The sequence below is a fragment of the Camelina sativa genome, chromosome 7 (genome assembly GCF_000633955.1).
Source record: "Camelina sativa cultivar DH55 chromosome 7, Cs, whole genome shotgun sequence".
In the NCBI taxonomy this organism is placed as follows: domain Eukaryota; kingdom Viridiplantae; phylum Streptophyta; class Magnoliopsida; order Brassicales; family Brassicaceae; genus Camelina; species Camelina sativa.
Window position 1 is genome coordinate 4,779,174 of NC_025691.1, and position 11,231 is coordinate 4,790,404.

Sequence of the window (11,231 nt, forward strand, 5' to 3'; positions counted from 1 at the left end):
GATTCGTCTCCTCCTCCTCCGCCAATAACCACCGCCAGACCCGGCAGAACCCAAACTACAACCACCGTCCGTTGCTTCCTCATGAAGTCTCTTCCTCTCCTCGTGGCTCAGCTCCTCCGCCTTCATCTGTAGCCACTGTAGCTCCAGCTCAGGCTTCTAACTTCTCGCCTCTCCAAACCCAAAAATCGGATCTTTCGTCTGATTTCTCTGGTCGTCGGTCCACTAGGTTCGTTTCCAAGATGCATTTTGGAAGACCTAAGACTACTATGGCCACTCGGCACAGCTCTGCCGCGGAAGATGCACTTCAAGACGCTATTGATTTCTCTGGAGACAGTGAGATGTTTCATAGTCTAATGTTGAGCTTTGAGTCTAAGCTGTGTGGCTCTGACGATTGTACCTATATCATCCGTGAGTTAGGGAATCGTGGTGAGTGCGATAAAGCTGTTGGCTTTTATGAGTTTGCAGTTAAACGAGAGAGGAGAAAGAACGAGCAAGGTAAATTAGCTAGTGCTATGATTAGTACTCTTGGTAGATATGGCAAAGTAACCATTGCTAAGAGGATCTTCGAAGCTGCTTTTGCTGGTGGGTATGGAAACACGGTTTACGCCTTCTCTGCGTTGATCAGCGCTTATGGGAGAAGCGGGCTCCATGAGGAAGCCATTAGTGTCTTCAAATCCATGAAAGAGTATGGCTTGAGGCCGAATTTGGTTACCTACAATGCTGTGATTGATGCTTGCGGTAAAGGCGGGATGGAGTTTAAGCAAGTAGCCAAGTTTTTCGATGAGATGCAGAAGAATGGTGTGCAGCCAGATAGAATCACTTTCAACTCTTTGCTTGCTGTTTGTAGTAGAGGAGGGTTGTGGGAAGCAGCAAGGAATCTGTTTGATGAGATGTCTAATAGAAGGATTGAGCAAGATGTATTTTCTTATAATACGCTTTTGGATGCAATTTGCAAAGGTGGGCAGATGGACCTTGCTTTCGAAATACTCGCTCAGATGCCTGCGAAGAGAATTATGCCTAATGTTGTGAGTTATAGCACTGTTATTGATGGGTTTGCAAAAGCCGGGAGATTTGATGAAGCTCTTAACTTGTTTGGTGAGATGAGATATCTCGGTATTGCATTGGATAGAGTTTCTTACAATACATTGCTTTCGATATATACTAAAGTTGGTAGATCTGAAGAAGCTTTGGATATTTTGAGAGAAATGGCATCTGTTGGGATTAAGAAGGATGTTGTGACTTATAATGCTCTGCTTGGAGGTTATGGGAAACAAGGAAAATATGATGAAGTGAAAAAAGTGTTCACTGAGATGAAGCGAGAGCACGTGTTGCCTAACCTGCTGACTTATTCAACGCTGATCGATGGGTACTCGAAAGGGGGTTTGTATAAAGAGGCAATGGAGATATTTAGGGAGTTTAAGAGCGCTGGATTAAGAGCCGATGTTGTTTTGTACAGTGCATTGATTGATGCATTGTGCAAGAATGGGCTGGTGGGTTCTGCTGTATCTTTGATCGATGAAATGACAAAGGAAGGAATTAGTCCGAACGTTGTGACTTACAATTCCATAATCGATGCCTTCGGTCGTTCTGCAACTATGGAAAGATCAGCTGATTATAGCAATGGTGGAGCCAATAACTTGGAAGTTGGAACTTTGGCTTTCTCTTCTTCTGCTCTAAGTGAATTGACTGAAACAGAGGGTAATCGGGTAATACAGTTATTTGGGCAGTTAACAAGTGAGAGTAATAACCGAATGACGAAAGATTGTAAGGAGGGTATGCAGGAGCTCTCATGTATATTAGAAGTTTTCCGCAAAATGCATCAGCTGGAAATTAAACCAAATGTTGTAACCTTTTCAGCGATTCTGAATGCTTGCAGGTTTGTTTCTCTTTTGGATCCTCTTTTTGAAGTTAGCGAGTGAACGGTTATATAACCCAATTGTTAGCGTTATCCTAGATTACCGATGTGTGGTTTTGCTGCTTTTTGGTGACGATTCTTATATTGTTGACATGTTTGTGTCAAATGTAGTCGCTGTAACTCATTTGAAGATGCATCAATGCTGCTAGAGGAGCTCAGGCTGTTTGATAATAAGGTATATGGTGTTGTTCATGGACTTCTCATGGGAGAGAGAGAGAATGTATGGCTCCAAGCTCAGAGCTTGTTTGACAGAGTTAATGAAATGGATGGTTCCACTGCATCTGCATTCTACAACGCTCTAACGGACATGCTCTGGCACTTTGGTCAGGTAAAATCACACTAATATATTAGAGGCCAAATTATGTAACCGTATTTTTTTTTTGTGTAACAAAGGCTTATTATCGGGAACCTTTTGCTATAGAAACGAGGTGCAGAACTGGTTGCACTTGAAGGAAGATCTAGGCAAGTGTGGGAGAACGTGTGGTCTGATTCTTGCTTGGACTTACACCTCATGTCTTCTGGAGCTGCACGCGCAATGGTCCATGCGTGGCTACTAAACATACGCGCCATTGTCTATGAAGGTCATGAGTTACCGAAAGTCTTGAGGTAAGCTACAAAGAGCTCTTTTGTTTAACTATCAACTTAAACTGGCCTATGCAAGAGCTACCTGGAACTTTTCATGTTATGGTTGCTTCCTAGAACTCCATCAGGGCCAAAGAGTATTTAGTCCAATTTCCTCCTTTTGGAAAATCTGATATGCAGCATGTCGTGGATAGTGGATACTATGTTTTCTTGTGATATAGGTATATTAAGTTTTGGTCGTGCATATGGTTGTCTTTCAAGATACTCCTTTATGTGGTGTGGTCTTGTTTTGAATATCTTTCGTGATCCTAAACTCTAATCACTATCCGGGGTTGGTTCAAAACTTGTGATGTATTATTATTAACTGTTTTTGGTGTGGCAGCATTCTTACTGGTTGGGGAAAACATAGCAAAGTGGTTGGAGATGGAGCATTAAGACGAGCGGTTGAAGTACTTCTGAGGGGAATGGACGCACCGTTCCACCTGTCGAAATGCAACATGGGACGGTTCATATCAAGCGGTTCGGTGGTAGCAACATGGCTGCGTGAATCAGCGACACTGAAACTCTTGATCCTCAGTGATCACATAACGACCACAACAGCTCCTAGTACAACAATGAAATCAAAAGACCAACAACGTGAACAGACGTCGCTGACTCTGCAGCTTCTTCCCTTGTAGCTTTAGTGTGATGTAATAACAATGTATGATTATTCAAGTGTATTAGGACCATCGGTCTGGTCCTAACAACAATGTTTGGCTTTTGTGCTAATATTTTTGTAACAAACAGCTCAATTAAATTATGTGAAAATTTGCTTTTCTCTTCACATCTTTATATAACCAAACAAATCATGAATCATTTTTTTATATTAATCTCGAGATTTATCCAAGAATTGTTGGTTCTTAATATTATAAACAGGAAAATAAGTGGTAATTGAACAGGGTTATTGAAATAGGGGCGTTTCGTGATCCCTAGCTGGTTTTAGGGAAAACTGAACAGGGGAACCCATAGGTTTCTAAACTAAAAACCAGTTCGATTATTAATTTTAAATGGTTCATCAACTTGTCAACATCGATCGACCAACCCCATTGCCGTTCCCTTTACTTTATTCAACTAACGTATATTATGCTTATTAATTACATTATTACTTCTTCAAGAATTGATTTGTTTCTTTGTTAAAGAGGAAACAAATCTCTTTCGTTATTTTCTTACAAAAAACTTTGGTTTGAATTCCCCACTCCATTCCACAATACTTTAAAAGTTTAAATACCCCTATCATCATCATAAGCAATTTTTCACAAAATAAACCATCTTTGATAATTTGATTTAATATACTAATATCACTTGAACCATAAACAAATAGTAATACAAAAAAGCCAGAGAACGAATAATTTCCCAAACACGTGAGATTATCTCTTTAGTGTTTTGTCATCATCCTATTTAACCTGACACCAATAAATATGTTACTAAGTTTATTTTTCACGCAACATTTATTAACTACTGAATATACGATTTTTATTCCAAAACAAAAAAAAAAAAAAAAANACGGAGAAAACTAAACAGAAATATCAAAATACTCGGGCACTCGTTGAAAAGGTAACAAGATTTTTTGCATTTTTATTATAATAAAAAAAACCCATTTATATTTATTTACTTGGCAACAACAAAAAAAAAAACTCATTTTTATGATTTAATTAAATGAAAAAAGCAAAAAAATAAAATAAAAATATCAGTACTAGTAGTAGTAGACTAGTAGACTTGTTTCACACCAGTCCCATCGTTCTCTATATAAACCATTCTTCTCTCTCTGTCTCTCGCTCTCTCGTTTTTAAGATTCGTCTCTCTTACGATTTTCGATCCAACGATTCACACAGATCTCATAGATCTAAATGGCATCCAAGGGTGAAAAAGGACTGATCGTAAGCTTCGGCGAGATGCTAATCGATTTCGTACCAACCGAATCAGGCGTATCTCTCGCCGAAGCTCCTGGTTTCCTCAAAGCTCCAGGCGGTGCTCCAGCCAACGTCGCGATCGCTGTTTCTCGTCTCGGCGGACGATCCGCTTTCGTCGGAAAACTCGGTGACGACGAGTTCGGTCACATGCTCGCCGGGATTCTCAGGAAGAACGGTGTCGCTGATCAGGGGATCAACTTCGATACCGGTGCTAGAACTGCTTTGGCTTTCGTTACGTTGCGTGCTGATGGAGATCGCGAGTTTATGTTTTACCGGAATCCTAGCGCCGATATGCTTCTCCGTCCTGATGAACTCAACCTCGACCTCATCAGATCCGTACGTTCTCTTCTGATTTGATTTTTATTTTTTTGGGATTTTGTATAAATCCAGATCTAGAAGATTTTTTAAGATTTAAGTTTTTTTTTTAAATCTGGGAAACGAAACGAAGTAACGAAATTGGATTAGGAGTGTTGAAGCGTGTAGTTTTGGGAATCGCGTTTTAGTGAATTGAGATGATGATTTATGATGATCTCATGAGTCATGAGGCGGTGACTTTTCTCAATTTTTATTTTTATTTTCGCGGGTGTTAAATAGTATTTCTTTTTTTGTAGATCCACGTGAGACCACGTGATTTGCCCAATTCCTCCTGTTCACAAAGACAACTAAAAAATAAAATAAAAGCTAGAAACCTTTTTGGCCGTGAATATAAAGCAAAGTTTGTTTCACAATCACCATCTTTAAAAACTCTTATAATTCTTATGGAAACGTTTTCCCTTAATTAGCTTTTGCAGTGGTGAGCTGAATCTCTGTTCTTTTTTATCTATATTTTGACTATGTGATAAAAAAAAAAAAAAAAAAAAAAAAAAAAAAAAAANTGACTATGTGATAAAAAAAAAAAAAAAAAAAAAAAAAAAAAAAAAAAAGTAAATGTGCACATATACGTGTAAAGTAGGGTTTTTTTATAGCAATGGAGTGAATTGATGTCAGGTTGAATATTTTTGTGTAAAAAAATGTTACCTTTACAACTAATCTCAATGGTGAGGACATTTTTGCTTTTCTTGAATACTTTTGATAATGATTGACCCCTCTGCTAACATAAAGAATCTTAATGAAAATGGGTCCCTTGATAATAATGATCCAAATTGTGTTAATTTGTTTAATTATGTGAAGTTTAACGTTTTGTGACTAATGTGATGTGTTTTTTTGCCCTTTATAATTTATTCCTAATGATCCAAATTGTGTTATTTTGTTTGATTATGTGAAAGTTTTAACGTATTTGTGACCAATGCAGGCGAAAGTGTTTCACTATGGATCAATAAGTTTGATAGTGGAGCCATGTAGGTCTGCTCATTTGAAGGCTATGGAAGTGGCGAAAGAAGCTGGTGCTCTTCTTTCCTACGACCCTAACCTTAGAGAACCTTTGTGGCCATCAAAGGAAGAAGCCAAGACACAGATTATGAGTATTTGGGACAAAGCTGAGATCATCAAGGTGAGCGACGTTGAGCTTGAGTTTTTAACTGGAAGCAACAAGATTGATGATGAGACCGCAATGTCCTTGTGGCATCCTAACTTGAAGCTCCTGCTTGTCACTCTCGGTGAAAAGGGATGTCGGTATTACACTAAGGTAATAACAACACACTCAAAACATATTTACCATGATTGTTATTATTGACATCATTCTTATCACTATCGTAGTATCATAGTAACATAACTGTCTCTTGGTTATATGCCTTGTGTCCATTAGGTGATACCAGAAGGCAAAACTAGTCTGCTATATAAATATCATTTCAGGATTGCTTTTATGTTAGCATCTTTTTTTAATAGGATTCGAGAAACTCATTAATATTTCTTTTATTAGGATTTCAACGATTCAGCAGGAATCAATTCTGCTACTTGATTAAATATTAGTGGGTGTTTACTAGGTTGGGTAGATCTCACCAACTGCTGCATTTAAAAAATTGAATTTTTCGTGGACCCTCCAAAAGATTAATGTTACTTTAATCAATCGAGAGGGGTTGCAAAAGTCGTGATCTCTAAGGTTCTTTGTTTTGCAAACATGACAAAATGTTCTTGTCAAAAAATGTTCTTGTCAAGAAAGGAAATTACTTTTGCTTTTTTCTTAGTTTGCCGAATCACATTAACATGGAAACGATTTTGTTCTTTGCTTATTTACGTCAATAACTTTGTGACCTTCACTAAATGGGTTTCTCTTCTTTTACACTTTTTAAACTGTGTAGAGTTTCAAAGGATCCGTTGACCCTTTCCATGTGAACGCTGTGGATACAACCGGAGCTGGAGACTCCTTTGTCGGTGCTCTCCTAAACCAGATTGTCGACGATCAGTCCGTTCTCGAGGTATAACGGACAAAAGAAGCATCTCTTGTTTATTGGATGAATCCTTCATTAGCCTCAAGATTCAGTCTAGGTTCTAACTTATTTATTTAACGACATCTCTTGTTAATTTACAGAACGAAGAGAGATTGAGAAAAGTGTTGAGATTCGCCAACGCTTGTGGAGCAATCACCACGACCAAAAAAGGAGCCATTCCAGCTCTTCCCTCAGATGCTGAAGTTCGCAGCTTTCTCGAAGGGAAATAGAAGAAACAAAAGCAACTCAAGCTTTCACCATGTAATCTGTTTTGCGCGGCTTTTTTCTCTTTTCGTATTCTTGTTTTCGGATTGGAGAGAAACAAATTTGGGCATTCCGCTCTGTTTTTGTTCCTCTTCTTCAAATGTAATGATTTAAAAAGACTTCTGTTGCAGTTCATGGCATCACATGCTAATAAAATGATGCATTATTTTTCTCCCATTATTGAGCCTAAAAACACCTTCCCGTTGCAAATATACTTACTCATACAAATACCTATTACTGGTTCGAATCAGATCACAGAGAAAGCAAGGCATACACAATAAACGAGTGCGTGTAGTTACATATACGAATCAAGTTCGATATAATAAAGCTTCACTTGTTTCATCCATAGTTTAGCCTAGGTCGGGGACAAGGAAGTGGTCTTCATCATCATAACGGATCTCAAGCCTCGGCTTCTTATTCGACACATTGGACTTCATGGCTCTGTTGTCGGAATGAACATGAGCCAAATGTGAAAACGAAAGCTCGGGAACTTCAGCAGCCGGTAGAGCCTCTTGATCAGGCTGGTCACCAAAGAAACCCATCTCTGCAAGCCAATCCAGCTCTCCGATATCAAGCTGCTCTTTCTCCTAATTTACAACAAGTAAATTTATATACATGTCAAAACAAGCTATAACCAAGTACTAAGATCAAGATTTAACTAAAAGACATAAAGCTATATAGCATTCATCGATTTGGTTAACCAATTCTCACCTTGTTACTGCAGTCAAGATCAGAATAGCTGAAGAATTCATCGGTAGCCCACAAAGGAGATGGAGCAGCGGATTGCTGAGTTTGCGGTTTAGAGAGAACCTGCTTTGAATTCTGCTGGTTAGATGGGTCAAAGTGATTCTTCTCCACTTCTTGACTGCAACTAGTGGAGCTAAGAGCAACTCGGATTCCAGTTGCTAAGAACCTCTGGTGATTAGCAGAGCGAGTATTTGGCACATGGGTAGCCTCGTCGCAGTCTCTGCAGAGAAGAGCTCTATCCTCTACACAGAATATGAAAGCTGCCTTCTCCTGCAAGTCAACAAAGATGAACACAAGAAACAGATTTAATACAGAAGTAACCTTGAGAAAGTATTTACCACATTGGATCTAAATATTCAACCTCTAAAACATGATCACATTCCTACCAAATACATTACCTGAAGTTAGATCTAAAAACCTAAATCTTTGTTAACGAATAGAGATACAAAGCTAAGAAACTTGTTGGTCATTACTCCTAAAGAATCTGTCAAGAACAGCTGAATCACAACAGAGAAACAAACAAAGATCTTATTACAAGTAAACATAGAGACAGAAGAGGAGGTTTTCTTACAAGGCAGATGTCGCAGGGAGGGAATTTAGTTGAGAGAGAGTCAAGAAAAAGGCGCTGGTGTTTGCTGGCGAGCTTATTAGCAGCATGAATCTCAACGTCACATCTAGCGCACAGAGCAGCTTCATCGGCACAACATATAAGTGTAGCCGGAGCTTTCTCACACACATCACATTGTATCTTCATCTTTTCTCAGAAACAGAATCTGAATATCAGAGGAATCTCCAAAGAAAGATTAAAAGGATCTTTTTGTTTTCTTCCCTTCTTCAAGATAGACAAATGGAAACGAAACTTTGAGGAGAGAAACAAATAACAAGAAGAGTTTTTAGTTATTGTGTTTCAAGTTGAGAAAGTGAATGATTGGTGAAGAGAAGAAGATAATAGAAGAGGAGGAGGTTTTATCAGATTTTAAGATGATTCTGCGTATCAAAAGGAACCACATCCTTTGCTTCTTTTACATCAATGCCTTTGTAGTTGTAGGAGCCCACTCTTCTTCTTCTTCTGCGGCTCTCGTTGTTTCTCTCCTTCTGTGTCATTCTCACTTTTGTATTATTTTTGATATTATTTTCACTTACATTTTTGGGGTTAGTCTATTATTTGTTATGATATCATTTTTGTTTTTGAACAAATTTGAAATTGTCGTTGAATATACTAGATAATATCAAAAAGTGGTTTAATTGTCTTAATGTTTGTCTCTGTATACTACAGTGTAGCCGTAAAATCTTGTGGACAATAATGTTTCACAACAAACATATATTAGTCGGCTGGAATGTTTTTTGCGGTCTGTATTGCATATTGGAGAAGACATTGAATGTTCTTTAAAGATCAATACAAGTTTTGTTGGAATTGGTGTTGACTAATCTTGTGGCTTTCCTTGTTCCCTTTTTTGTGGATATGCTCAAAACTTATGAGATAATGATTTGGATTTGTATACCAAAAACGATTACTATTGAAACAAATATCGTTAACACAAGTAGATTTTGTCACGTAAACACAATTGTAATAGATTATAACAAGTTAACAATTTTGAACGTGATTTAATTTTTTTTACATGCTATGATTTCGAGACCTAGTCTCTATACCAAATAACCAAATCCAAACAACTAATAATTGCAGCGCAAGGAGCTCTGTTTCTTACCCACATGATTTTTCCCTCAATGGCCTTACCAAAAGGCTTCTCCTTAGCACCACAAACGCCAATACCCTGTAGGCCAAGGCACCCGTTAAGCTGTGTTAGCTAAACCCTAAAATCCAAGACACTGGGATATGGATGAGAAAGGAATTGTTCAGGAGTACCTCTCACTTTCGTGGAAATATTCATACTCCTCAGCTCTCTTTCTGGGATTGAGAAGGCTTGAGTCTTACTCCATTTTGTTGTTCCTGCTGTTGCATCCGCTGCTGCATAAGCTGTTGCATCTGTTGCTGTTGAAACTGATACTGCTGTTGCTGCTGCTGCTGCTGTTGTTGTTGCTGCTTCTGTGAATGAATCTGAAGTTGCTGGAACTGTTGTGCGGCTAAGATTGTTTGCATTGACTGATTGTTGGAATAGAATTGTTGGTTTGATCCAAACGACCCATAGTTCAACGCTGATGGAGCAACTTGGCCAGTCAACACCTTCAGATGCTGGATTTCTTCCTTAAGTGCTTCGTTTAGTTCTGTTAGTAGAGAAGATCCAAATAGATCATCACACGAACCAAATAGCAGTTTTCACACTGAAAGCAAATGTTTGTGATAAGAGACTCACCATCCTGCAAGTGAACCTGCTGCTCCATTGTTTGTAACCGCAGCTTCAACTCATTGTTTTCTACAGTCAAGCCATTTGTGTCTCTCTGAAGAAACAGGAATAAAAGAGCATAAGTTTCAAAACCCATAAAGAAACACCAATACACGAACAAACATTGTAACTCTACACTTAGTTATTTAGTATGAAGAAAGAGCAACACTACAAAGTCTCAAAACCAACCTGTAAGAGAGTCAACTGGGCTGAGAGAGTTGTAGCCTCCGTTTGCAAAGTCTGTACTTTTCTCTCAAGTTCAAATATGTATCTCGTCTTCCTTTCTTTTGATCTTGCCGCGGACTGCCTGTTTGCCCATATCCTATTGTATGACAGAAAAACATATTAGACACTTGCTCCATGTTAACAAACGTTTAATTTGGAACAAATACAAACGCAAAAATGCTCATGTTTTAAAAGTGAACTCGAAAACATGCATAAGAGAGAGAATCAAGTAGAAATTTCATTAATATTTTGTGAGGTTCGGTCATCACCAAAGTTACGTGAAATCAGTTGAAGCAACTAAAAGACTGGTGGCCTCAAAGATTCAAACCAAAAGCACAAAATATTCATTATGTCCATCCAAACTCTGGACATAGTAACCAGAGAAGCACAAAAGAAAAAGACGAAAAACTAATTACCTCTTAGCACGTTTTGGATCGATGAGAGCAAGCTCAGCAAGTTTAGTAGCAGACATGGACTTCTTAGCATCAATGACAGAATCATCTTCATTCCCGGACATTAGCATCTCATTGATATTCATTGAACCATCCATAGACTGACTGTGTTGGTGCCTGATCCTTGGTCTTTCACCAAAACTGTTGAGTGTATTCTGAGGATTGGATGCTGAGCCTGTCTGCATCATAGGCTCGTGTTTCCAAGGAGTTCCTCCAGATGGCTCACCCACTTGAGCTGAAGAGGTAGCAGAAGAATTGAACTTATCCATATCAAGATACATAGAGAGTAAGTCTTCGTCAGTCTCATCAGAGAAAGAAGGTCCATCAGCAGCATTACCAACAACACCAAGATCACTATCAAAGCTCAAATCATCAGGGAGAGTAAGGAT

The 11,231-nt window shown here is 38.5% G+C and overlaps 4 protein-coding genes across 5 annotated transcripts in view; 2 read left to right on the plus strand and 2 right to left on the minus strand.

Annotated features, from left to right (window-relative positions):
* On the plus strand, positions 3 to 3,318 carry LOC104704317 (pentatricopeptide repeat-containing protein At2g31400, chloroplastic-like; the record flags this gene model as incomplete). The annotated part of the gene is made up of 4 exons (XM_010420428.2): positions 3 to 1,876; positions 2,027 to 2,243; positions 2,337 to 2,521; positions 2,880 to 3,318. Coding segments are annotated over 4 exons (2,571 nt in total), but the record flags the coding sequence as incomplete, so codon positions are not given.
* LOC104700326 (probable fructokinase-1) lies at positions 4,272 to 7,251 on the plus strand. The gene is made up of 4 exons (XM_010415829.1): positions 4,272 to 4,782; positions 5,738 to 6,070; positions 6,684 to 6,800; positions 6,914 to 7,251. The coding sequence occupies exons 1-4, from the start codon at positions 4,384 to 4,386 to the stop codon at positions 7,040 to 7,042; spliced, it is 978 nt and encodes a 325-aa protein (XP_010414131.1). The 5' UTR covers positions 4,272 to 4,383; the 3' UTR covers positions 7,043 to 7,251.
* LOC104700327 (B-box zinc finger protein 25-like) lies at positions 7,280 to 8,825 on the minus strand. The gene is made up of 3 exons (XM_010415830.2): positions 8,395 to 8,825; positions 7,788 to 8,093; positions 7,280 to 7,663 (listed from the first exon to the last, which is right to left on the minus strand). Exons 1-3 carry the CDS (start codon positions 8,575 to 8,577, stop codon positions 7,427 to 7,429), a joined length of 726 nt encoding a protein of 241 aa, XP_010414132.1. The 5' UTR covers positions 8,578 to 8,825; the 3' UTR covers positions 7,280 to 7,426.
* The window catches only part of LOC104700328 (probable transcription factor PosF21), a 9,305-nt gene continuing 7,408 nt past the window's right edge, over positions 9,335 to 11,231 (minus strand). For both annotated transcript variants that reach the window (XM_010415833.2, XM_010415831.2), the window contains exons 3-7: positions 10,807 to 11,188; positions 10,355 to 10,487; positions 10,136 to 10,220; positions 9,688 to 10,046; positions 9,335 to 9,595 (exon numbers count right to left, since the gene is read on the minus strand). In XM_010415833.2, coding sequence (XP_010414135.1) covers positions 9,718 to 10,046; positions 10,136 to 10,220; positions 10,355 to 10,487; positions 10,807 to 11,188 — 929 coding nt within the window. In that variant the 3' untranslated portion in view covers positions 9,335 to 9,595; positions 9,688 to 9,717. The remainder of the gene's footprint in view (positions 9,596 to 9,687; positions 10,047 to 10,135; positions 10,221 to 10,354; positions 10,488 to 10,806; positions 11,189 to 11,231) is intronic.